At 41.4% G+C, this 24,183-nt stretch overlaps 4 protein-coding genes across 5 annotated transcripts; 2 read left to right on the forward strand and 2 right to left on the reverse strand.

The window, feature by feature from the left end:
* The first annotated feature begins 252 nt into the window (after positions 1-252).
* Positions 253-1,401, forward strand: gpr45 (G protein-coupled receptor 45). The gene has a single exon (XM_061089280.1). The coding sequence runs from the start codon at positions 259-261 to the stop codon at positions 1,399-1,401; it is 1,143 nt and encodes a 380-aa protein (XP_060945263.1). The 5' UTR covers positions 253-258.
* A 4,084-nt stretch (positions 1,402-5,485) lies between these two features.
* Positions 5,486-7,120, reverse strand: LOC133021619 (tripartite motif-containing protein 16-like). Its single transcript, XM_061088541.1, has one exon. It carries the CDS (start codon positions 7,118-7,120, stop codon positions 5,486-5,488), a length of 1,635 nt encoding a protein of 544 aa, XP_060944524.1.
* A 1,810-nt stretch (positions 7,121-8,930) lies between these two features.
* Positions 8,931-12,028, forward strand: c16h2orf49 (chromosome 16 C2orf49 homolog). Its single transcript, XM_061088561.1, has 4 exons — positions 8,931-9,041; positions 9,199-9,347; positions 9,854-10,100; positions 10,610-12,028. The coding sequence occupies exons 1-4, from the start codon at positions 8,931-8,933 to the stop codon at positions 10,664-10,666; spliced, it is 564 nt and encodes a 187-aa protein (XP_060944544.1). The 3' UTR covers positions 10,667-12,028.
* A 718-nt stretch (positions 12,029-12,746) lies between these two features.
* fhl2a (four and a half LIM domains 2a) lies at positions 12,747-14,199 on the reverse strand. Of its 2 annotated transcripts, none has more exons than XM_061088557.1 (5): positions 14,044-14,199; positions 13,766-13,940; positions 13,271-13,440; positions 12,981-13,167; positions 12,747-12,898 (listed from the first exon to the last, which is right to left on the reverse strand). In XM_061088557.1, exons 1-5 carry the CDS (start codon positions 14,197-14,199, stop codon positions 12,747-12,749), a joined length of 840 nt encoding a protein of 279 aa, XP_060944540.1. The 2 variants fall into 2 exon arrangements, with proteins under 2 accessions (XP_060944540.1, XP_060944539.1); XM_061088556.1 differs by having other exon boundaries at positions 13,271-13,445; positions 13,765-13,940.
* Between the last annotated feature and the right edge of the window lie 9,984 nt (positions 14,200-24,183).

Below are 24,183 nucleotides of genomic sequence, written 5' to 3' on the forward strand. Positions count from 1 at the left end.
TTGGAAACACAATTCGCTTGTGGCCCCTTTATGGCCCTCGATGTAGAAAAGTCCTAGATCTGCCACTAATAGCGACTCTGAACTTCCTACAGTTAAGGTGTTTTCACAAAATATTGTTAAAGATGGATATTCTCCTGTTTCTTTTTCACAGGTATCCCCATGGAAGACCAGCTGCTCAAAAACAACTTAATGTGTATTTGACATACGCTCAACCATGAAAACCTTCCTCTGGGTTGATAACTACTGATAATAGCTGCTATGGCTTTCTGTAATGAAAGCCTGCTGGAGAATTGTGACTTCATGGAGCCGGAGGAAGGTTTGCCGGAGGAAGCCGCTACCCCACTGATATCAGTCACTCTGCGTGTGACTCTGGCGGCCATAATGATCTTCATGATTACCATCGGTTTCCTCGGAAATGCCATCGTGTGTCTGATTGTGTACCAGAAACCCGCCATGCGCTCCGCCATCAACCTCCTCCTCGCTACTTTGGCCTTTTCCGACATTATGCTCTCTCTGCTCTGCATGCCCTTCACTGCAGTGACGGTCGCCACTGCCGACTGGAGCTTTGGGAGCGGGTTCTGCCGAGCCTCCATCATGCTGTACTGGCTGTTTGTCCTGGAGGGAGTGTCCATCCTCCTCATCATCAGTGTGGACCGATTCCTCATCATTGTACAGCGGCAGGACAAACTGACTCCACACAGAGCTAAACTGCTGATCGCGGGTTCATGGGTGTTGAGCCTGTGTGTGTCCCTGCCGTCTGTGGTCGGGTGGAGGACGGGCGCAGCAGGTATTGGGGGTGCCTGGGCACCACAGTGTGTTCTGGGATACAGCGAGTCTGTGGCAGACCGTGGGTACACGGTGCTGTTGGCAGTCGCAGTATTCTTCGTGCCATTCACCGTCATGCTGTACTCTTACATGTGCATCCTCAACACGGTACGCCACAACACCCTGCGCATCCACAACCACACCGGTGAGCACTCCTGTCTGCCAGCACTCAATCAAGTCAGCAAGATGAGACTCAGTGGGCTGCAGCGCCCCCCTCAGGTCAAAGTGGACATGAGCTTCAAGACCCGAGCCTTCACCACCATCCTCATCCTCTTTGTGGGCTTCTCAGTGTGCTGGTTGCCGCACACCGTGGTCAGCCTGCTGGCCGTGTTCAGCCGAGAGTTTTACTACAGCCCGGTCTTCTACCCAATGAGCATCGGCGCGCTGTGGCTCAGCTACCTGAAGACGGTTTTTAACCCTGTCATCTACTGCTGGAGGATCAGGAAGTTCAGGGAGGCGTGTCAGGAGTTCATTCCCAAAAGCTGCAGACTGTGTCCCAAAGTGCCGGGCAGGAGCCGAAGGAGAGTGAGGCCCAGTAACATTTATGTGTGCAGCGAGACTCAGTCAGCCGTGTGAGGAGGACCAGTGATAGATGCTCGAACCAGAAGCTTTTCCTATCAACTGTTTTTAACTCCTAATTTTCCTCATGATAAACAATGAGAGGCCACTAAAGTACATTAAAGAGAATTTACTGGTTGTTAACCAAATATTCTCACCTCAAAAATGGATTTATCTTCTCAACTTCAATGCACTTTATGGTAAATACATGGTACACCTTTGTTGAATTTATGCTCAGAGTGGTCAGAAACATGTAAATTTCAACTTCTTTTTGATAAATTATTTATTTAATTGGGTTTCTCGTGGTCCATATAAACAATGAAAGTGATCCTACGGTACTTACAGTGAAAGTTAAATCTCCTTGAGCCTTATGTAAGACTTGTAGCAAAAAACAATGTGGGTAAAAATTAAAAAACACACACAAAAATCTAATAATAAAACTATAAATATATAAGAGTGGGCCTTCATACTCAAATTGTGTTACAAAGAGAAAATGGATATAAAAATGTAATAAGTAAAACAAAAGCAAGAAAATGGCTTTTAATGAATGATGGTACAGTTGTTATGTATCCAATCCAAAATTACAGTATTTTCAAAACCTTGCTTTGCTGCAGTCTGACACAAAAAGCGATTCCATCCTATATATGTCATAAATAATGTCAATCCAGTCGACAGCTGTATCTGGTTTTGACCACTTTATAGTAATGTCTGTCCTGCCTGCCAGGTGTGGGTAAAAATCAAAAACAAATGTCCAACATGAGAGGAAATATATCCTGAAGGCAGAGCACCCATGTAAAAGGTCACCAGTTTAAAGTGAATATCTACTTGAAGCACTTTTTGCAAAACTTTCCTGCCAGAAAGGTATTCATTTATTATTATTATTAACTTCTAATGTTCAATGATAATGCATATAAAAGACCTATTGGTTGGAGAACTTTGTGTTAAATATAAATATTGAAATTTCAGTACAATATACTGGTTGGCTTTAAGTCATGGTCGTTATTCTTCTGAAGCTTACTGCTATTAAAAAGAATCATATCCTCCACTTTTCATTTATTTCCCTGTTTCATATTTTCGCCCTCAAGTGTTTCATCGTTGTTCTTCTCTTGCTTCAGACTAAACTCAGTATTCATTGTATGAGTAGTGTTGGTGATAATGCTTCAGTTTTTGATTATGTAATAAAAACATTTATGGTTTTATTTCTCAGAGAAAAGTATGAAAGCTTTTTTAATTGTGCAGAATAATAAACTTGTCATTTGAGAACTTCTTCAGGATGAATGACTGAGCTCTGATTGTTTAATTGATGGAAGTACGTCAATAAATATAGTTTTCAAATTGATGGACTCAGGAGATGGATTGTTTGAATGCAGATCGCAAGGTACACAGGATCATAAAGGAAATATATGAGTTAATAAAGACCTGTATTCACTGCATGACATCTGCAAATATATAATACACACACTCACATACAATGCAAATTGCTGGAATGACAGAAGCTGTTGGCTATTGGTAAGCACGTGACCTATTCAACATCTGCAGCCACAGCTGCAGCCTCATCCAGGTAAACAGAGGTGCTGTTCACCACAAAGCAGGAAGATGGCGCTGTTCTGTCATTGCAAATCAAGTTAGCTCCATTGTCACTGACTTCAGATTGCAATTTGTTGCATTGGAGGGATTCATTCTGTTTGAATTGATTAAAAAATGAGAGATTAGACTATAGGTTAAAGAAAACTATTAATTTGAAGGTCATAATGTTGTATTAAACACCAAAGAAAAAACACTTTCAGTTGTTTCCACAAAAGAGACTGGTTTAATGAACATGAATCATTTGATTAAGTAGATTAGAGGGCAGTGCAGGAATTTCTCCAATTTATGGACTGCAGAGAGGAAACCAACAGTATTAATCAAATATTCTATGAAGACTAACATATTTCAGTTTGAGCTGTCGATACTCTTCCTGCTCGGGGAATATTCAGCAGACACCATGATTATTTGCCTATATATAAGAGAAGTATCTGGACAAAAAAATTATTTCCACAAGATATGAAAGAGGCCAAAGATTTGAATTTAAATGAGTGTGTGCCTTGTCCATTTACATTTATCAGCAGCATGACAAGCAACCCATGGTCTCTTATCTTAATTTAATTCTCATGTTTGCTTCTATCACATTACCATGTTAACTCAATCCCTTTACTTAGAGCTGGATCAAACAAGTCACTTGATTGCAGATACGTCAGGCGAGGAGTTTTTTTCCGTTACCACAGTGTTAGCTCTGTGATAGCAACCTGGGTGTTCCCCATCTCTCACCCAATGTCAGCTGGGTCCAGGCCTCCCGTGACCCTTGAGGAGAAGTGGTAGTGATGGATGTTTTTAAGAAGTTGGGGTCTTCAGATACCTCAACAAACTGAACCCTGTGCTTTCCTGAGCAACAAGCACTTTTTCAGATAATGCAAGAGATGTAAGTAAAATAACTGGCACCTCCCGACTATCACATGTCTACACGCAGACACACAACTACACTCAAACAACTCTCATCACACAAGGCCGTCCACACCTCCTCCACAACCCATTCCACCTCCGTCATTCAGCCAGACCAGGACACATTTGTTTTTCCCACCACCTGCCACAAACAACCAAGAATTGGTAAATATGCCCTCTATTCAAATATACATATTTGAATCCGGTGGACCTGCAGTTCTGAATTCTGTCCTGTGCATTTCTACTGAGCATGTCTTAATGAGTAAACAGTTTAAATAAATAATGTCATACACTAGGATATAGCATATATTGTCTTTGTCTGTGTACGATTGATGAAATTCAATATGAGCCTGAAGAGAAATATACGAATATAAAAATTCAATGTTTCTGTGTGTCAGGTCATAACACTCACAAAAGGGAAAGTTGTATTATTTGATCATAGGAGAACTCTAAGGAGTTACATTCATGTCAGTAAGACTGATGATATTATCATTATTATTAGTAGTATCATTATTATTATTTATAATTATAATTATAACTAGGGCTACATTGTAGCACTAACGGGACCGAGCACCCGCACGTTGAAGCCTGTTGCGGTCGGTGGAGACAGCGATCGATGACCAAGCGCACCTCTCCGCGTTGCATGCGTTTTCCGCTCTGCGGCAAAGATAAATGCCTCACTTCCTGCGTCTGTCACACAATGTCGATCCTTGCCTGCTAATTGCTCATTACGGTCCACGCTATCAAATAGCACATCACACTGGGAAGATTTTATGTAAATCGAATGGTAGTTATAAAAAAAAGCTTACTTCCTGTTGCCAGTAGGTGGCGCCATCCCTATAATTACGTACAGACTAATATCTCTTTCAAGTAGGCACTCTAAAGTAGCGTGAGAAATTTTGGGTCAATTGGACAATGTTACAACAACTTAATTTTCACACTGATCAGTAGGTGGCGCTATGACCCTGAACTAATATTTATATATGGAGCTGTTCAGGTCACGATTGTGATCATAGGTCAGTAGTTCGGAGCCGGTTTGCTAATGCAGAGTGGATTTACAAAGTACTTCCTGTTTCATGGCGAATCTGTCGGTGGCGCAATGACACTGAGGAAATATTGACACATAGAACTGTTCAGGCTTGGACTCTGATCAGGAGACGGAAGTTTGGTGGTGATAGGACAATGCACACTGGAGTTATGACAACATAGTGTCCTTCGCCAAAGGAGACAATGTTGTCATTGATGTGCAGCGAAGGATGAACCGGGGCTGTTGATACACAAATGTAGCTTGAGGGAGGTTGAACATCGAACACCGAAGTTACAGCAATTTCGCCCTGAAAAAGCCCAAAATGCAAATGCAAATCCTTCGAAATACAATAGGTCCTCCCACCGCTCGGTGCTCAGGTTCTTTCAAACACATTCATGTCAGTGTAATTATAGATTTCTGTCTTTACAAAGAGAGAACTAAATATGTGTGATAAAGGAAGGTCAGTGTTTGATTGACAGCTGATCTCTGTGCGGAGCAGAAACGTCACCACAACGAACTTTGATCAACAAACATGGAGACAAAAGAAGTTAAAGATTTACACACAGAATCTAAATCACTGCTTTTAAGGACTCAAGTCTATTTGAGTTTACACAACTCAGCTGTAGATCCATAATTATAAACCCAAACTCCAGAATAGAGAGGCTGAGTGAATGTGGTCTGGACTCTGTGGAGGAGGCGAGTCATGGTGTCAGAGATGCTGTAGAAGGACAGAACACCTGCTCTGTGATCCAGGTACACTCCTACTCTGGAGGACACAGGACCTGACACGCGAGTCTGGATGCTTTTGTAATGAAAGTAATAACTGTATCTACCACAATATAATGACCAAGAATTATTATTTGATCCAAATTGACATTGAGGTGAGCGTCCTGCTCTTCTGATATTCTTGTATGTGACTGCTACCTCAACTCCTCCCCCCCCCACCTCCACCTCCCAGTAACAACGTCCAGTCAGACTCTCTCTACTCAGGACCAGAGCCCAAACAGTGAATCTGTCTGGGTTAATAGAATAAGACTGATGTTCTCTCAAACTTGTTACTTTTCTGTTTCCCTTAGATAATAACAGACCTCTGTATGCTGTGTTTGGATCCAGTGTGATTTCCTGTGAATATTTTAAGAAGTCAGCTCTGGTCTCTGGCTCTGGTTGTCGCAGTAAAACATCCACTTGAGACACAATCTGTAAAATCTGTGTCTCTGTCTCACTCAGAATGTCCTGTAGTCGACCTTCGACCTGTGACACAGCTGCTGTCACGTCCTCAAAGTTCCTCAGAGGACGGATCCTGATGCTGGATGAGTGTGTAGATTCACTGAGTGCTGACAGTGAGAGATAGTTGTGTAGAAGCTGGTTGTGATCCTCTGTGTCTGAGAGCTGCTTCAGTTCATGGTCTTTCCTCTTCAGCTCAGAGATCTCCTGCTCCAGTCTCTCCTGAAGCTCTCTGACTCGACTCACTTCAGTTTCCTGCTGGGATCTGATCTGCTGCTCCACATCAGAGCTTCTTTTCTCCAGCAGACGGATCAGATCAGTGAAGATCTCCTCACTGTCCTCCACTGCTTTATCAGCAGAGCCATTGACGGCCTCCTCCTCCTGTTGAAGCAGCTTCACGTCTTTCTCTGTGTCCTGGACTCTCTGCTGGATTGTTTGTCTCCTCAGCCCGAGCTCTCTCTGCCTCTCAGTCCTTTCTGCTGCAGCTGACACTGTGTCGTGGTCTTTATGTTCCACCACAGAGCAGACATAACAGATACACTGCTGATCAGTGAGGCAGAACATCTTCATCACCTCGTCGTGACGAGAGCAGATGTTCTCCTGGAGCTTCCCTGAGGGCTCCACCAGCTTGTGCTTCTTAAATGCAGCTGACTGAAGATGAGGCTGGAGGTGAGATTTCCGTTTTCTCCCAGTGCAGACATCACAGGCCACATCTTCAAGTCCAGCATAGCAGTGATCAGCAGGAGCAGCTTGGAGTCCAGTCTTCTTCAGCTCCTCCAGTGCAGCAGCTAACATGGTGCTTGTCTCTAGGACAGGCCTCGATGTGAAGGTCTGTCTACACTGAGGACAGCTGTAGCTTCCTCTCTCCTCCTCTTTGTCCCAGTGGGTGTTAACACAGCTCTTACAGTAGCTGTGTCCACAGCCAGTAGTCACCGGATCCTTCAGTAGATCCACACAGATCAAACAGGAGAATCTTTCTCTGTTCAGGTGATTTTCTTGCTGCTCCATTTAAGCTGCTGCCAGAGACTGTAGAATAGTTGCACTTCCTCAGAACAGTAACAGATCTCTGCTCCTTATTCTTAATCAAATTTAGTTTAAAAACTAGGCTTACCTCCTTTTGGTAGTAGGTGGTGCTATCGCTATCACTTTACTAGACTAATAGATCTGTTCAGGTCAAAAACACTCTTTTCTCTCTTCAGATCGTATAAATCATTCATCTTTGCATCTAAGACATCAAAGGATTCTAACATCACTGACACTGTGACATTAAAGCAAACTGTCAACAAATAATGATTTGCTTAATGAATCCTTTGAAGTCTTCTTTTATATATATATACAGCTCATTTGAGCTGTATATTGTAAAGCAGCCAAGAGCAGTTCATCAAAGTTGAAAACATGTCACTTCCTGTAGCCAGCAGGTGGCGCTGTAATAATGAGTCAATATTGATATGGATCTGATCAGGGCGGGACTGTGAATGTGTGAATGAGGTTTGAGGCTGAAAGAACAATGCTAAGAGGAGTTATAATAAATCCCTTTTTTTTGGCGAATCATCAAAATGTCACGCCACGCCACGGTCACACCGTGTGATGAAATCATACCGAAGAAGTTTTCACATCATTCACAGAACATGAAGTTGATCTAATGAAAGCCCAAGGACAAGTTCCTCAGACTTATTTGTTTGTCATGAAAAGACAAGTGTCCCTATCGATTTTTGTAAATGTGGGCCAATCTTAGTGCCGGGGCTGCCCTTTAGGGGGCGCCAGTCAGTCATTTTGTCACGCCCATTCCTTAAAACCATATTAAAATCTTCGGGGGGGGGGGGGGGGGGGGGGGGCTGTTGTTACACAAATGTATTTTGAGGGAGACTGAAGCATGAACACTGAAGTTACAGCAATTTCATGTTTAACGACGAATTGATGAACTTTGACGCCACGCCACTAATATGGTGTTTGATGAAAAGTCACAGTAATGTTATGCCATTATCAATGTCTTCAGACACTTTTGATACAGTTTGACATGGTTGCAGTCAGTGATGAGGAGGAATACTTCCAAGTGTTAGATGTTCCAAAAACAAGACATTTCCTGTTGCCACCAGGTGGCGCTGGGATTTTAATTCATAATTTATCTGTAGATGTCATCAGGCCGGGACTCTTGTCTTACAAGTCTAGTTTGGACTCGATTGCACCATGTGTGTCTGAGATACAGAACATCGTGTTTTGATGGCGTGTAATCAAACTTTAACGCCACGATCACACCGTGTGAAGAAAACTCAAAATTCGAGGTAGTTTATATCTCCATCTTGTTGTGATGACACTCATCTCCGTATGAAGTTGATCTGATGAAAACCCTGGGACAAGTACGTCAAAAAAAAATTTAGAAAACGGCCAAAATGGCCACTAAATCCAAAATGGCTGGCTTCCTGTCAGGTTTTTCCCATTGCACCTTTGTACTTTTTTTTGTCTAATCATGATACACTTGGGCTACGATTTTTTTGAAAATCGGTGAAAGCCCTCTGAGGGTATTTTCCTTAGATGGCGCTGTTGAGCCATTTTGCCATGCCCATTTCAAATTACTCCAGAATACAATTCATTTATAGGGTTTTGAATTTCCTGCAAAGTTTGGTAAGAATTTGAGTGTCTTGGCCTGAAAAAGTCCAAAAGGGAAATAAAAATCCTTCGAAATACAATAGGGCCTCCCCCCGGAGGTGCTCGGGCCCTAAATACTATTAACATGATTTGTTGTAGAACTTTGAGTCTCTCTCCAGATGTATTGTTGTTACTTGACGCGGTGCATGCTGGGAACAGATGAGCATCCAATATGGCGGCCTCCATACAACACGGCAGAAAGGCTGATGGCAGCTCGGATGTGGATCTGTTATTACACCCTGAGCTGCTGTCTCAAGACTTCATGCAGCTCATTTTAACTGAGGTGAGTGAATGTTGGCAGAGAATCTTGGAAAGTGCCATTTCATTTGGATATAAATCAGAAATACTGTCGCGTTAGCATGCTGGCTAACAGGCTGTTGAGTCTGTGGTATCGGTGAATGGGAGCAGTAAGATGACGGTGTTTTTAATGTCTGAATCAGAAACGTGTCAGCACCAGAGACTGCGGGAGTCGGGACCGGCTCACGGAGCTCTACCTCCGGCATGTCATCCCGCTGCCGCAGCGGACTCTGCCCGACAGCCGCTGGGGCAGGAGGGTGCAGAGGAGCCGGGGAGCGCCGGACGCTGACAGGTCAGTCCAGTGACAGCCACCACGCATACATGGAGTTATATCACCGAGTAGAAATGTCTGGTAGTTTCCATGTGATGCAACTTACGGTTTAGAAAGAAACTTATTGACACTTGATGATAAATGGATACACATACATCTGCCAAAACAAACACCTTAAAGAAAGAAAGAAAAGTGGAGATCCTGGATCTGCCTGTTTATTCTATCTGCTCCCGAATTGAATAGGTTCTTCGTTGGGTCATGACCCACCACAACATTTCATGGAAATCTTTGCTGTAGCTTTTGAGAAATCCTGGTGACAGACAAGCCACAAACAAGAAAGTGTAAATGAAACAGAACCTACTTGTTGGAGCTAACAGCTGATATTGCTGCATCTATCCTATCTGTGAAAGACAAACTGCGTAGAAAGTCCAGACCGAATCCTCTGTAGTTCCTCTGCAGGTCAGGTCTGAAAACAGCTCGACAGGATTGGATCTGATTATTGTCATTATTATCTGGTAATTTTGTAGCTCCAGTAATGACCACAAGAGGAAAAGGCCTCTGATCGTGTTCGACAGCAGCTCCTCTCATTCCGGCGCCCTGAAAGTGAGGAAACCAGAGGGAACCACCGCGTCAACAGGGATCACTGACAGGTTAAAACCTCCTCCAGCTGCAAACCGGTCCAATCCCATCCGCAAACTATCAGGCAACACCTCTTCCTCGTCCATTCATTGCAGCACTGACACGGCAAACCTCAAACGAGAAGCAAACAGCTCGGTAGGAACTTTTGTTTCACACCTCAGTTAGAAACCAAATGGAAATGTGCTTTTCTTATTGTATACTTGTTTATATTCTTCTGTGTGGCTTAAATTGATTGTATTGATATTAGAGTTGGAAATCACATAAGGCAAATGATAAAAGCATATTTTGATTATATCGGGGGATTCTCTGACATATGATATAGACACATATAGTGACAAACAATAGCAAAAAGGTGGCCCACTGTAATGATGTACTGCTTTATAATGTGCTATTAGTTAAAAAAATGTGGACAACCGAAACCAAACAAAAAGCTTGAACTGCCAGAAAGAAAAAAAATGAATTTGCAACTTGTATCTTTAGACTTTGTTCAATATGAAAATTAAAAAAAAAAATCTTATAATTAAGTCATTAAAAAATCATTAAAATAAGATCCTCAATGGATCAATAACACATTGTATAATCTGATGCCTCAATTATTTGTTTAACCACTTTCTCTAACACCTTTTCATCTTCCATCACTTCAGGTTCCACTCGAGTCTCCAGAGTCGAAGAAAAAGATCCAGCATGTGACGTGGCCCTGACCTCTGACCCCTCTTCGCTCAAACCTGACGAGAGCTCGGGCTCTGGAGGACAAAATTGCTCCCCTCCCGTCACTGAACACCCAGCTGAGGTTGCTCACTCCCTATTTGTTCTCCCCATCACAGTCCTCTCACTAATTGCATCAGGGAAGGAGGCGAAAACCCTTGTGTGTCCAGGTGTCCTCCCTGCTCTCGATCAGTTCTGAGAGCTGACAAAATGGAGCAGTGTAGCTTTCCTCAACCTCAAGTGCCCTTACCCTAAACGATCGGCGACTCCAGAACGCCTTTCAGGAGAAATGAAATACTCACATTATGTTTCTCTGGATGAGTCGGTTTTGGTTATAGGGCCTTGAGTATTGGTTTGCACTGATGTAAAGGTGAGATTATTGGATTGGTGTTTTTGAAAAGAGTCAAACGGAGGCTAAACTCTTCTCACAGTCTGAGACACAGAGCGGCAAAGTGTGCGATAGCCAGGAGGCATTGTGAAGATATTTTGTTGAAGTATTTTTAAAAAAAGTCGTGTTTTATTTGGTTGGTGTACACATTAAATGAAACACTACATCCACATTGAACATGCAGGGCATTTTAGAAAGTGTTTGTGTGCTTTGAGTTACTTTTATTTTATATTAGTGTAGTCACAGAGAAAAATTGCTTTCCAAGTTGTATTCGGAATCCTAATCCTAGAGATGTTCCAGTGACATTTTTCCCTTCCCGATTTCGATACCTGGACTGATAACAAGTACTGTTCCGACAACACTGCAATAATACAAAAAAATAACTTATATGTAATGTTACAGCTGTGTGCTACTAACCTTGCTTGGAAGTTATGGTTTCTACCATTGTTTTATGGCCAAACATATACAGAGAATGAATACCATAAAACTTATTTTATCATCTAGAATGACAGTCAAGTGAAAAAGAACAATTGCTTCCTTTAAATACTTCCAGCGTGGTATTGCTGAGAATGTATGTGGCTCTGGCTAATGCCACACTGCTGGAAATCACTTCTTCTCTGCTCTAAAATACAGTACTTGCTAGTGGCAGTAAAGCACATCTGCTGTTTTGAATCCAGGATTTTCGGCAGTATCAAGCATTGTCCATGCTGGTATCAGAAAGCTTCCACGTAATCCACTACTTATTGTTGTTGCGCAGACGAAGCAGCGAACTTTGGTTTATCAATTTCAGCTTTTAGTGATTTAGGAGAAAAGGGAATATGGACGAAATGGAGAATAAAGCAGGTTTATTTGATATTGTGGATAATAATTGTAGCCAGAGTTGATCAAAAACACATGGTAACAAGATTACTGTCAGATCAAGTTTCATGTTTGTAACAACGTTTTCAAATAAATTGTCCAATACAATGAATATATTTGTCGATTTAATTATAGTAGATAAGTCAGCAGTTTTATGATTTATGTTTTATAAGCTGGTATTTTAACATGCATTATTTGATATATTCAAATACTGAATGACTGTTGTGGTAATACATTTAAAAAATCTAAATAGCTTTTAAGGGACTTAGACACAGCATTCTGTAATATATATTTTCATTCATAAATTTTATATATTAAATATGTGTTCTGTTTTAAAGTTTACGAACATGCACTGCAGCACCTAGCATTTATAAGAGCAAAGAAATATATTTTATTTGTAATAGCAGAACCCATTCAAAAAACCTCAAACTAATTACAGCATCAAGCTTATCCATGCACAAAGCAGTATTTATTATAAATGAAAGTCAAAGTCTGCATTCAATTTATAGATACATTTCACAATGCTTCATACAGTGTCTGCAGACATGTTGCTATTGCATGAGCAGATGTATTTACATTCATGTCAACAGCTGCTTTGTTAGTAATTACTCTCGCAGAGGGAACATTTAACTTAATTAAATTAAACTCCCCAAATACCACTGTTAGTAGTTTTTATCTCATGTCATAGAACAATGAACATTCAGTAAGGCTAAGTGGTAAAGATGCTATGCTCTGTGCTCAGATACTATTTATTGCATGTTTCTCATTCCTGCAGCGTCAAATTCGCATCCAATCAGGTGTCTCCAGTTGCCGTCATCCCTCGGGTTGTTTTAGATGTCCTTGCCGCACTCTGGGCACAGGATGTCATCGCGTTCGGTGAGGAAGCCGCGTCCCACCAGGGACACAGAGCACTTCTTGCAGTTGAAGCAGTCGTTGTGCCACTGGCGCTCCTCAAAGGAAATGTACTTGCTGCCTCCAAGACCTGAAAGAGGGAATCAAGTCTGAGTCAAGATGTCTGAGGAACACGAGAGGGAGTTTTAAGAATCAAGGAGATCAGTTATTACCGCTGATGGGTGTGGTGCAGGAGGCACACTTCTTGGCATAAAGGTTGCAGAAGCAGTTGAGACAATAAGCGAAGTCGTCTCTGGAGGTGAACCTCTGGCCAGACAGCTGCTGCTTGCAGCTGGTGCACAGGAAGCAGTCCTTGTGCCAGGGCTGGTCATGGTAGGTCACCCCACCGGTGGTGATGGGCTGGTAGGAGATTCAGAAGTAAGCATGATTTCTCCGAGTGACTGTGGAGCTTTGAAAACTCATTAACCCTGAATATTACGATGTGTGCGATCAGACGTCGTACCTTCTTGCAGTGCACACACTGCATTGCAAACTGCTTCTCGTAGCAGGGCACACAGAAGTTGCTGGTGTCCTTCGGGATGAAGCTCTTGGTTCCGATGGGCTGCTGGCATCTCTGGCAGGTGAAGCAGGTCTCGTGCCAGCTGTTGCCCTTGTGCTCCATTTTCCTGGAGCCTTCAGAAAAATAAGGCATTTTGTTTAAAGACTCATTTTTATAATATGGCTTTTACCTTGATATCTTATGTCTTTGTAATTTTTCTGTTTCTATGTTTGTGAAGCACTTATATTATAGGTATATTATTATTATTATTTATCATAAGATTTGATGTTCTTGTAACATTTAACTATTTTATAGTTCTTCAGAGATTCCATATAATTATGTATGGTAACAGTATTTCCACTGCAGTATACACTCTTTTTCACAATGTGTGATTAGTTGTATTATTTTGTGTTACTATAGGCAAACTTGAGCTGGTATCTCTCTTTGTGTCCTCCTCACCTGGCATGATGGTCTTCTTGCACTCGTGGCACTTGGAGGAGTACTCATTGGAGTAGCACTCAGTGCAGAGAAGCTGATCATCCTTGGTGGAGAAGGGCTTGTCCACCAGCGAGCGTTTGCACTGGAAGCACTTAAAACAGTCCTCGTGCCAGTGGCGGTCCTTGTAGGACAGATCCTAGAAGAAGGCCAAATGTTGCCGATTAGATTTCAAAACAGAGACACGCAGAGAGAGAGAGCGAGTGTGTTAGTGTCACAGTATATCTGGTGAATTCTCCCACCCTGGTGTTGCAGCCGATGGGCTTCTTGCACTCCTCACAGGTGTTGGAGTACAGGCTCTCGTAACATTTCACACAGTAGGGATTCTCCTCCCTCAGAACGTACTTCTTCCCAAACAGGGACTCCTTGCAGTAGTGGCAGTCGTAGCGCTCAGTCATTTTGACGCAGGGTCGCTAAAACCTGAGAGAGAGCGAGGGAAGAACACAGAGACAGTAGATGGTGAGGAGATAATACTCTGTCAAAATGTGTGACTTTATGGAAATGGAAGAACATAAGCAGGTGAGACTATTTCACATACAGATCATTTTCATATGGATGATTACTGAATGAAACTCTGTAGTGACACTGACACACTTTCATAGAGATTCTAAATTCCTCCGAATAACAATTTTCCAGGAAACAGGATCACTTTCCACGATGCATTTTTCCCTTTCATCTCCCTGTCCCATCTCTCAGCGGCCCCTTCATTTTGTTCTCCTTTGAGAAGCAGAAGGTGACAGATGACGAGGATATAAATAACCGCTATCAGTCCTGCTTAGAGGCGATCAACTTTTGACCCGACGCATTCCAACACCCACCATGGCACAGTACGCTGACCCATCCGTCACCTCACCTCCAGTTGTCAGCACCAGATCACCGTGTCCCTTGTCATCATGCGAGCAGAGCGAGTGTGTATGTGTCTGTGCATAAGTATAGGTTTGAATGGCACTTGTTATAATGACTACTCACAATCTGCAGCTGTCTGTGGTCTGGCTGTTAAGCCCCTGGGTTATCCCACCTGTGTTTAAATACTCTTACTCTCCATTGACCAAGTATAGTGTCGGCTACAGGTTTCCACTTTCCTTTGTCGTGATATAGATGAGGGGAAAAAACAGGGGGAAAAGGTGCAGTTGTCAATTGTTCCCATACACTAATCTTTTTATAGCACCCAAGGCTTTTTTTCTTCCTAACTAACTCACTTACTCTACTATTCATGTGATACGGCCACTGAATCCTCAGCAAAGGGGCCAGGAAAATTATTCCCATTTGTAAATTCCTTCCTTCCTTCTTCTTTTATCACAGCTTTTCTCTATTTCGATGATTTCTGGTTTTAATTCGGGTTGTTTTATTGTGTTTTATCTGTCAGAAGCTCTTCCCCTGTGTGGGATCACTTTGTTACCCCCTTTCACTGGTTCAGCATGAGATCTGTGAGTGATTTGTGATGTTGCTCGCATTCAAAAGGGTAGTACAGTTCAAAAGTTTTAATCTGTGCATGTCTTCTCTGCTCTGAGCGTGGTCAACCCCTCCCACATTCCCTCATTGTCTGTTGCTCCCCACAATGACTCACCTCACTTATACAAGGATTTATCTGACTCCTAAAAATAAAAAAGGATAATAGGATGGCCACAAATAAAACCTCTTGCTATGCGGACATGCCATGCAGCTGTCTCCCCTGCTCCTGGGGTCTTTGATGCTTTCCATCCACGAGTTTCTCATAACAGAGCATAAGTGAATAACATGGTAAGTGAAGACCCCTGTGCACCCTGACCTTCGAAAGAAATACTGCTCTCACATGGAAAACCAACTCTTTGTGCATTTATAGCTTTGGATTTTGAGTTAAATTTATTTTTAGCAAAGTTTTGGTGAAAATATGAAAAGAATTCTACTATTTTAAAAATGTAATTGTCATAAACAATACAATATTGAAAATCGACAAGATAATCTTCAAAATGTGAACCAACAATATCGAGAACTTAAAATTGTTATTGCTTTCTACGACAGATCAACCACTTTTAAGAATAATAATAATAAATGGCAACAATTCTATAGGAAATCCTAATCAAAAAAAGTTAAACTATACAACATCCATTCCCTTTTTTACCAGCTGGATTAACAGGCACCTTTTTGTGCACTTGGAAAAAGAACAAACCAGTTTGCCAGAATACAATTTACCACTATGTAATACATGACCTAATAATGAGCTAACACCTCCATAAACACAGTTTTGCTAAAGGGAAGTGTGAGGGTGATGAAGAGAGATGAGAGGAGGCTGGAATGTTCTCTGCTAACAGGGGGTCGACAAGGGGGGCTGTGCATTTTTATCTGGACAGAAATAGATGAAAATGAAAAGGGTGGCCGTCTCAGAGACAGATGGGAGAAGAGAAAGTGAGAGGAGGTGGTAAAATAGTGAGGAGACTGTGCAGGTGGAAGGAGGGAGAACATGAGCAGGTGGGTGGGGAGGCAGGGAACAGGAGGAGGCCAGGTACACAGTGAGCAGCTGTGTCCCATGCAGGGAATGGATGACATGGTGGATGAAGACCAGTGGAAAGGATGGATGGGAAGAAGATGGATGGGTGAATGGATGGAGAGCGGAGCAGCTGAACAGAGCTTGGGTCTTACCTTCCTGTCTGAGGAGTGTGTGCCCTGTGCGGAGTCTGTGGCAGACTGAGGGAGGGCGCTCCGTCGGCACTGTAGTTACTCCTGATTGCATTACTCCACCCATCAGGGGCTAATTGAAAACGGGGGAGGCGCCATGGGGAGGGAGCGGTTCAAAGAGCGCAGGATATCTTTTTTCAACTGATCTATAAATACGGCCGTGCCTCACAGAGATAACCCCAAGGCCCCATGGCTTTCACCCACTCATTCAGTCTGACCGTGTGGCCTTTTAAGGTCACTCAGTTGTAGTTCATTTGCTCACATACTTCCTCCGTGATACCTTTTCTACACTTTCTTTCTCAGATTGTACTTCTTGTTTCCATTTCTTTTTTATCTTCCTTACCGCCTTATCTCATGGAGAGTGGCCATCCATTCCTCTCATCTGGTGTCTTTCTTTTCATCATTTGTGATCATCATCAAAATACTGCACGCGCACACACACAGACACACACACACTTCGTTACATAATACACAATATTCCTATAGCCTTTGATACAGCTGGAAAGGATGCCAAGGGTCATTGGCAAAGATCTGCTCCCCTGTGACGTTTGTCCCCTACTCATGTGTCTCATCTGTCTCTACCTCCCTAACAGATTCACTCCCCAACGTCCAAAGTGTTGGATATGGTATCTGGGTCTAGTAGACACAGGCACGCACATGGTTTCTAAGAAAAAAAGCACTCTTTTTTGCAACCCCACTCTCACTTGTTCACGCTGGAACACCACCCTCCATCACCCCCACTGCTCCTCTCATCTCTCTCTCTTCTCCTCCCACTTCTCTCTCTCTACTCATCCCACTCTCTCTCTGTCTCTGTCTCTCTGAGGCAGGTTTTCCTGACCCGGTGGTCCCTGGACTCTCTCCAAAGAGAAAATGCGTCAGCAGTGTTCCATTAAGACTGAAGTGTGCTATTTGTAACAGGCCATAAAGACATTAGTTATTTGTTAAGTGTTGACTCAGTAATTCTGTGTGTGTAAACAGAAGCTATACAGTATGTATCTATGGTTCTTTATTGGCCTTTAATGTGTATACATGTATATAAGAACTATATAGAGGCATGGCCATCAGTCTGTCTTTTTAGTTTGGCATAATATAAAACTGCAAGTACAGATACTTGATTCCCATGAAATATACTCTGTTTCTGTTTAACTGTAGATAATAGCTCACCAATGTTTTCATGAATACCACTCTAAACAGATTTAAAATGGTCAGCTGGGACAAACAGGAAGCTTTGGGCCAAATTGATGTCAGGTGACAGTTTGCAGTAAGAGGACAGAAGAAGATGTTGTACTAGTTCCAGAGGACGAGACTGGAAATAGATTAGATTAGTTTGCCTGTAACAGACATGCTGCATCTTCCCCTTCATGCATCCAATGTGCTTTTGCTAAAAGACCTTTATCACATGAAACTCTAGCCCATATATAATTCACATGCGTTCACCACGTTCCTCATTTATTGCCATTACGAGTAATTACATTAATATGATAATATTTAACACATGCTTGGGTAGGGTGAGATGTAATGGTATATAGTCAATTAGTGGGTTAGTTAGTTAGTGAAATAAATTACATGGAAAACGTGTAATTTGGATTGCATTAAATGTAATGTGATCTGAACACTTTTGGGAAATATTGCACCTTCTAAAAAAAAGGCCACAAAAAGAACGAGTGAAAAAAATAGTCCACATATATTCTTTTATTTCTATTTCAATGTCTCAATATATTTTCAATACAAGTATAATTCATTTAGCATATTCAGCATTTGTATGTCAGCTAATCAGCTAAGCCATTGTTTAAAGTATCACACATACTACTGTGGCAGACTCAAATGAGCTGATAAGCACTGTGGTGATAAAGGTTCAAACTAAATTCAAGCTAAAAGAAAAAAGCTGAACCCAGGACGCTTTTGCAGCATTGTATTGCAATTATTTTCTTTAAATCTGAAGAAGTGGTGTTCACGGCCAATTTATCTTCATCTTGGTCGTATAGAATTGCACTTAGACTTCCATATGTTGCATATTTTTGATGTTGAAGTAAATGTAAAAATGTAAATGTAAATGATGCCTGGAACAGAAAGTTATTTTGACTGTTGCTGTTGTAACCTCTCAAAACAAAGTGGAGCATTTATGCCACGTTCCATTAACCTTGGAGTGGCACTGGAACGCCCCCTCAAGTCAGAATTTCGACTTGGAATGTCGGAGGAATCTCACAACTCCCGACTTCGAAATCCAAGATGGCCCCTCCGTTTATCAACAATAGTGGAAGTTGTTGTTTTTGCTGTTTAATCTTACATTAAATGTATTGTACACACAGTACTGTCCAATTACTGTCTGACGTTTTTCTACAGTGTAAGCATGCGTGAAATGCAGTGTAATGCGCTAGTATGAACAGTTTTTTGCTAACAATGGCTAACTGCCTAATGTAAACATTGTTCTTGTACTACTGAAGCAGATTAACTTAGGTTACTCTTATGTGACGTCATTCAGAGAGCCGAGCTAATTATTCCTAAAACCGTTATGTCAGAAGCATGTTCCCATTGGTTCAGAGCATTGGGGATTTTTTAAAAAATCATTTTAAAAAGAACGTATTTAAAATATGTGACTTAATTACTATTTTAAAATGTATTAAGCTCTGAATTCATTTTTGTAATCTGATTATAATCATAATAACATGTAATCTATAACTACCCAGCCCTAAGTGTGGGAAATGAACTATTCAGCTAAGTTCCCTTAATTTCAGACATCTGCTCTAATTTAAACCTCAAGGGACAAATCTGTTCTATGACCAATTGAAAGACTGCATAAGATATTCCCTCAGTCTCTGCCCCCCCAGCCTCTGGTGTCTTTCCGCCTTCAGCTGGCACTCAGTCCTCCCTCCCCCACCCCACCCTCTGGATCCAGGCCTCCAACTCAGCTGCTAAAGCCAACGGATAAAGCTGCAGCTGTCTGGGCACCGCACGACTATCGTGATGCTAAAGCCTGGCGCTTACTTCTGTTGCAAATACAGCCGTGTGTAAAGGTCAAGCCAGGCAGACCCCATCATCACCAGTAAACCGTTAATCATTAGAACCACAGCAACCACTTGAACTTGAATTTCTCTGAGTCGTCCAAGATCCATGTGATCCTCTGGAAGAACTTCACTGCACTGCCGGTCAAATGGATTGAAATGGATCCCAGCCACTGATTTTAAGGAATGTGCTGTGTCATAATGAAGATCTCAAATTGGCAATTAACCGATGAAGAGGGACAGAATCGTTTTGGACTCCCACAGCGGGTATAAGATGGACTGCAGCTTAACAAGTGGACGACCGGAGAGACTTTGAGACCTCCATCCTGCTTTCATCATATGTTTACTACCCACTTGACTAGATTACCTTCTGAAAGGGAAATTTGTGGAGAATATTTGCTGTCCTGCTGGGATAAAGAGGAGAGGATCATTATTACATCCCTCGACACATACGTTCAACATAGCTAGTTAGTTTAGCTTTGGAACTGCAGAACAGATGAAACTCCTCACCGGACACTTAAACCAGACTGTATGGAGAAAGGAGAGTCTTCAAGAGGTTTCTGCTCCCAGCTGGGAAAAAGTCCCCCATAAATCCCAATTAAATCGTTTTCCTCATTTTTTAATAAAAATACATTACAATACAATAATTAATAATTGATGTTTAATGGCAGATTTGTGTCCTTGGACAGAGTCAGACTCACTGATATAATCACATTAGACATGCTACAACTCTTATCAACCATCAAACCAATCTGAAAACTGTAATTTTCCGCTGCATCTTTCAGTCGTCTGGTGAAAAGTTTTTTGAAACACTTTATATTAATTGCTTTTATTGGTTTTAAGTACCTTATTATTTGATTGGTGTAATTATTATTTTATTTAATCATATTTTATTCACAAATTCTAATTGGTGTGTTTCTCATCGGTGTCTAATGCTTATCTTAACAAAGTTTCTACATAGTTGTGTGGTCACAACTTCTTTGAGCAGCATACTGTGCATCCACCTGGAAGGAAATTAGCTATATAGCTTTGCTTGCTTACTTGTTTCCGTCGGTATCGGTGCTAAACTAATTGTCTGCTATCTCTAGCCTTACATATAATTAACGGAATGAATTGAATAACACGATGTTCTGGTATTATAAGTACCAGACATAATTCACAACTGTGATAATGGCATTACTTGTCTTGAGTAATCCAATTCTGGTGTCAGGACACTGTTGACACCAACTAGTCATATGGATTAAATCCAGGTTAATGGTGCATTTTGTACCTTGTGAGTGTCCTGAGACACGGGGAATGCAGGAGCTGCAAATGTACTTCAATTGCTGGGAGAAGAGAGCACTTAAGTTCCGAGTATTCATATTGAAGCCAGACACAGATGAGTCACTTTGCATGATATCTCACCACTGTGCGGTGACAGGATGATTTTAAATCCAAACCCAATTATCCTTGTATATAAATACGTGTGAAAAAATCCAGAAGTAGATAAAGCACTTACTTATTTTACTTTAGTAAAAGAACCAATGTCAGAGTCTGAAACTGGCACTTTAAATTTATAAGTAGAAATACTTCAAATACTACTACTACTATGTGTAATACTACTACTACTAATAATAATAATAATAATAATAATAATAATAATAATAACAATAACAATATTATAATAATAATACATTCTTGAATGTTAAATATTTTATTTATACGAAGCTTTATATATATATATATATATATACTTTTTCTGTGTGCTCACAAGAGGGTAGCACAACAATAAAAAAAATATAAATCAGAAAAATTAAATAAACTAAAATTCCCTTTAAAGCTTTAAAAACATTTCAAAGCTATATAAAAGCAGCAACAGTAGCATTTCTGATCTCAGCTGGTTAAGTCTTTCCAGGGATTTGGGGCCAAAACGGCAAAAGGAAGATGGTCTTCAGTAATCAAACAGTCTCTGAGAACTACCAGGAGACTATCGGCTGATCTAAGATGGTGTGCCGTTATCAATAAACTGTTTAAATTAATACGAAACCAAACAGGAAGCCAATGCAGCCAGGCTAAAACAGGTGTGTGGCCACGTTTTGTTGAATTTTCTACAAATTGACGGCAATGTAGGGATGTCTGAATAATACCTGGACTTTACAGTAGGGGTCAGACTTTCGGACCCTACTGTAAGCATTGTCAATAAAATGCACTTTAAGTACCAAAGTAAAAATAATTGTTCTAGATGTAAAACTCCCAAAGTGTCTGCTGTATTACTGCATAACGTATTATTAGATGGTTACCGATGCATCAGTTCATAAGTAGGGTTTTACTGTTAAAGCTGCTGGAGCTGGAGCTACTTTTAACTGCTCTGTATATGGTGAGAATAGAGTCCTGCAGTCAGGGTCAGGCCCCTCTGAAGGGTCACCAGATAGAGATGAGAGGTTGTGAGATGATTGAAGGAAGAGGAGAGTGGAAAAAACACAAAGATGTGCAGCAAAATCTTTTATTCTTTTTCGACTTTTTGTCAAATATTTTGTGAAATAATGAATCAGTCCATGATGTAGGTTCTTCAGATCTTTGTGAATCTATCTGACAAGCTTAGAGGAGAAGTGTGTCCTTGTTGGTGCTGCTAATAGAGAGAATAGAAAAGGGAAACAAGCCTAAAAACTGATGTCCATAATGATATGCAATTATTATCAAAACAACAATATTTTCCATTTGGATGAAACAAACCTTTAAAATAAAAACTAAAAGTATTCATGCGGTTCCTTCGACACCTAACATTGAATTTATGATGATGATTAAAAGCCTCCTGTGCTCATTCTCGCTCTTTCTTCGCTTGGTGCCGTCTATAAATGACCCGGCAAAGCCTCAACCATTTAGGCTGGTGTTGTGTTCCCAGGCTGCTAAATCCCTGCAGGGATCGGTGGGATGTTTCGACCCAATGCAGTCGCTGGGCACTTTATTTAGACGCTGGGGTTTCTTTCTCTCCTCTTTGTTCTTTCTGCATTGATGGACACGGTCAACTTGAAGCCGACGCAGAACTGCAATGACTCGTCTGCCTCCAGGATCATCTTGATGTTAGTTTGACATGCATCAGGTTGAGGCAGGCGTTTATGGAGATTCTGTGAATAAGAAGGGAGGGAGGGATCCTTGTGTTAATATTTAAATGTGGAAAAATGTTTTCCAAGACTAAGATCTCAGGTTACTTTGTTAGCCTATGTACACATCAGGCAGATAAGATGATTTAAGTTGGTTTTCATTGCCATCTGATGTATGGACTGGATCTGTGTGGATTTGTCTGGCTTCCTCCATAAAGTCAACTACCACCTCCACCATCCTTCTGATGCTGCCTCAGTATAAAATCTGTTTTTCCTAAATACCTTTCACTGAACCTGACCTTTTGTTGGTTGGTTATTCTTCGTATTCTCTGATTTACTAGAGGGTAAAAGACGGGAGCAGTCTTATCTGATCTCACTTATCTGGACAACAACTGGGCCCCTCTGTCTCTGTCTCTGTTTATCTTGCTAATTCTGTCTGCTGCAAAGCAACGACAGCTGTCATGGTGGCACTCTGGCAGCGAGGACCCCATATCTCAGAATACAGTTCCCAAAAGATCTTGGGGGGCGAGAGGAAAGATCGAGGCTGCATGGAGGTTTGGTGGCAGCTGTGCACACCGATCCCCACTTTGTAATGGTGTTAGGTTTACAGTTATTTGACTGTGTGGTTTGGTGAAAAGTTGAAACTGAAAGGCCTGTTGACAATTTGTAAAGACGAAAAGGACGAGTGCGTAGGTGTTCATACCCAGTGGTTAAAGGTTAAGTGGGTAGGATTTAGCGGCACCTACTGGTGAAGTTGCATCTTGCATCCGCCTTCAGGTCACTTATAAAGAAAGGCCCTCTTTAGATCTAAACTTTGCTTTGTCCGGTCTGGGCTACTGTAGAAACATGGTGGTCCAATATGGTGGACTCCACGAAAGAGGAACTACTCATGATGTAAATATTTAAACTGCAACTATTCTTAGTTTCAGGTAATTTGACACAAATACAAAAACACACAATTATGAACATTATATTACATTAATGTCAAAATATCCTTCAATCCTTCACACTGGATCTTTTAAAGCAGCTATTTATCCTCCATTTAGTTGATGTATCCGAATAAGCTTTGTTGACATAGGAAATATTCATACGTCTGCCATAATTAGACGAGATTTCTGCCAGTTGGATATAAGGCGCTGCCATATTGCACCAATGACGTCAAGGACAGTGCCGTGGTAGCGATGTCCTGCGGATACATGCACTCTACCAATCAAGAGTCAGTCTCAGCTGTCAATCAGGAGGTTTGTCCCCATTTTTGAAGCGTTGTTAAGACCAAACTTACCAAACCCATGAACTTGAATCAATACCAGTGTTATGAGAACCACCAGAAACCATCTTTGAGGAAATTATTTTAATGTGTATTTTGACTTTTTAGTTCTGATCCATTACCCATTCACCAACACTGAGGAGGCTGGGTTCATGACCTTTACTGCAGCGAGATGCTCTGGATTCACTTTTGGGGAGAAGTCTTGTCGTCCATCTTTATCTAAAGTCAATACTCAACAATTATAATTCATAATCTGTTGATCTAATAAACAGTCGGAATCTGATAAAAAAAAACTAGAGCTACAATACACAACTCGTGTTTCAATCTGCTTTACTCATGTGCTTCCCCTTTTTTCTACTGGTTAGATATAATATGATG

The sequence above is a fragment of the Limanda limanda genome, chromosome 16, assembly GCF_963576545.1.
Source record: "Limanda limanda chromosome 16, fLimLim1.1, whole genome shotgun sequence".
NCBI lineage: Eukaryota > Metazoa > Chordata > Actinopteri > Pleuronectiformes > Pleuronectidae > Limanda > Limanda limanda.

Coding starts and splice junctions, on each gene's coding strand:
- gpr45 (XM_061089280.1), top strand. CDS start 259: ATGGCTTTCTGTAATGAAAGCCTGCTGGAGAATTGTGACTTCATGGAG.
- LOC133021619 (XM_061088541.1), bottom strand. CDS start 7,120: ATGGAGCAGCAAGAAAATCACCTGAACAGAGAAAGATTCTCCTGTTTG.
- c16h2orf49 (XM_061088561.1), top strand. CDS start 8,931: ATGGCGGCCTCCATACAACACGGCAGAAAGGCTGATGGCAGCTCGGAT. Junction 9,042..9,198: donor TGCAGCTCATTTTAACTGAG/GTGAGTGAATGT, acceptor TGTCTGAATCAG/AAACGTGTCAGCACCAGAGA. Junction 9,348..9,853: donor GGAGCGCCGGACGCTGACAG/GTCAGTCCAGTG, acceptor GTAATTTTGTAG/CTCCAGTAATGACCACAAGA.
- fhl2a (XM_061088556.1), bottom strand. CDS start 14,199: ATGACTGAGCGCTACGACTGCCACTACTGCAAGGAGTCCCTGTTTGGG. Junction 13,446..13,764: donor AAGAAGACCATCATGCCAGG/TGAGGAGGACAC, acceptor GCCTTATTTTTC/TGAAGGCTCCAGGAAAATGG. Junction 13,168..13,270: donor AGTGTGTGCACTGCAAGAAG/GTACGACGTCTG, acceptor ATCTCCTACCAG/CCCATCACCACCGGTGGGGT.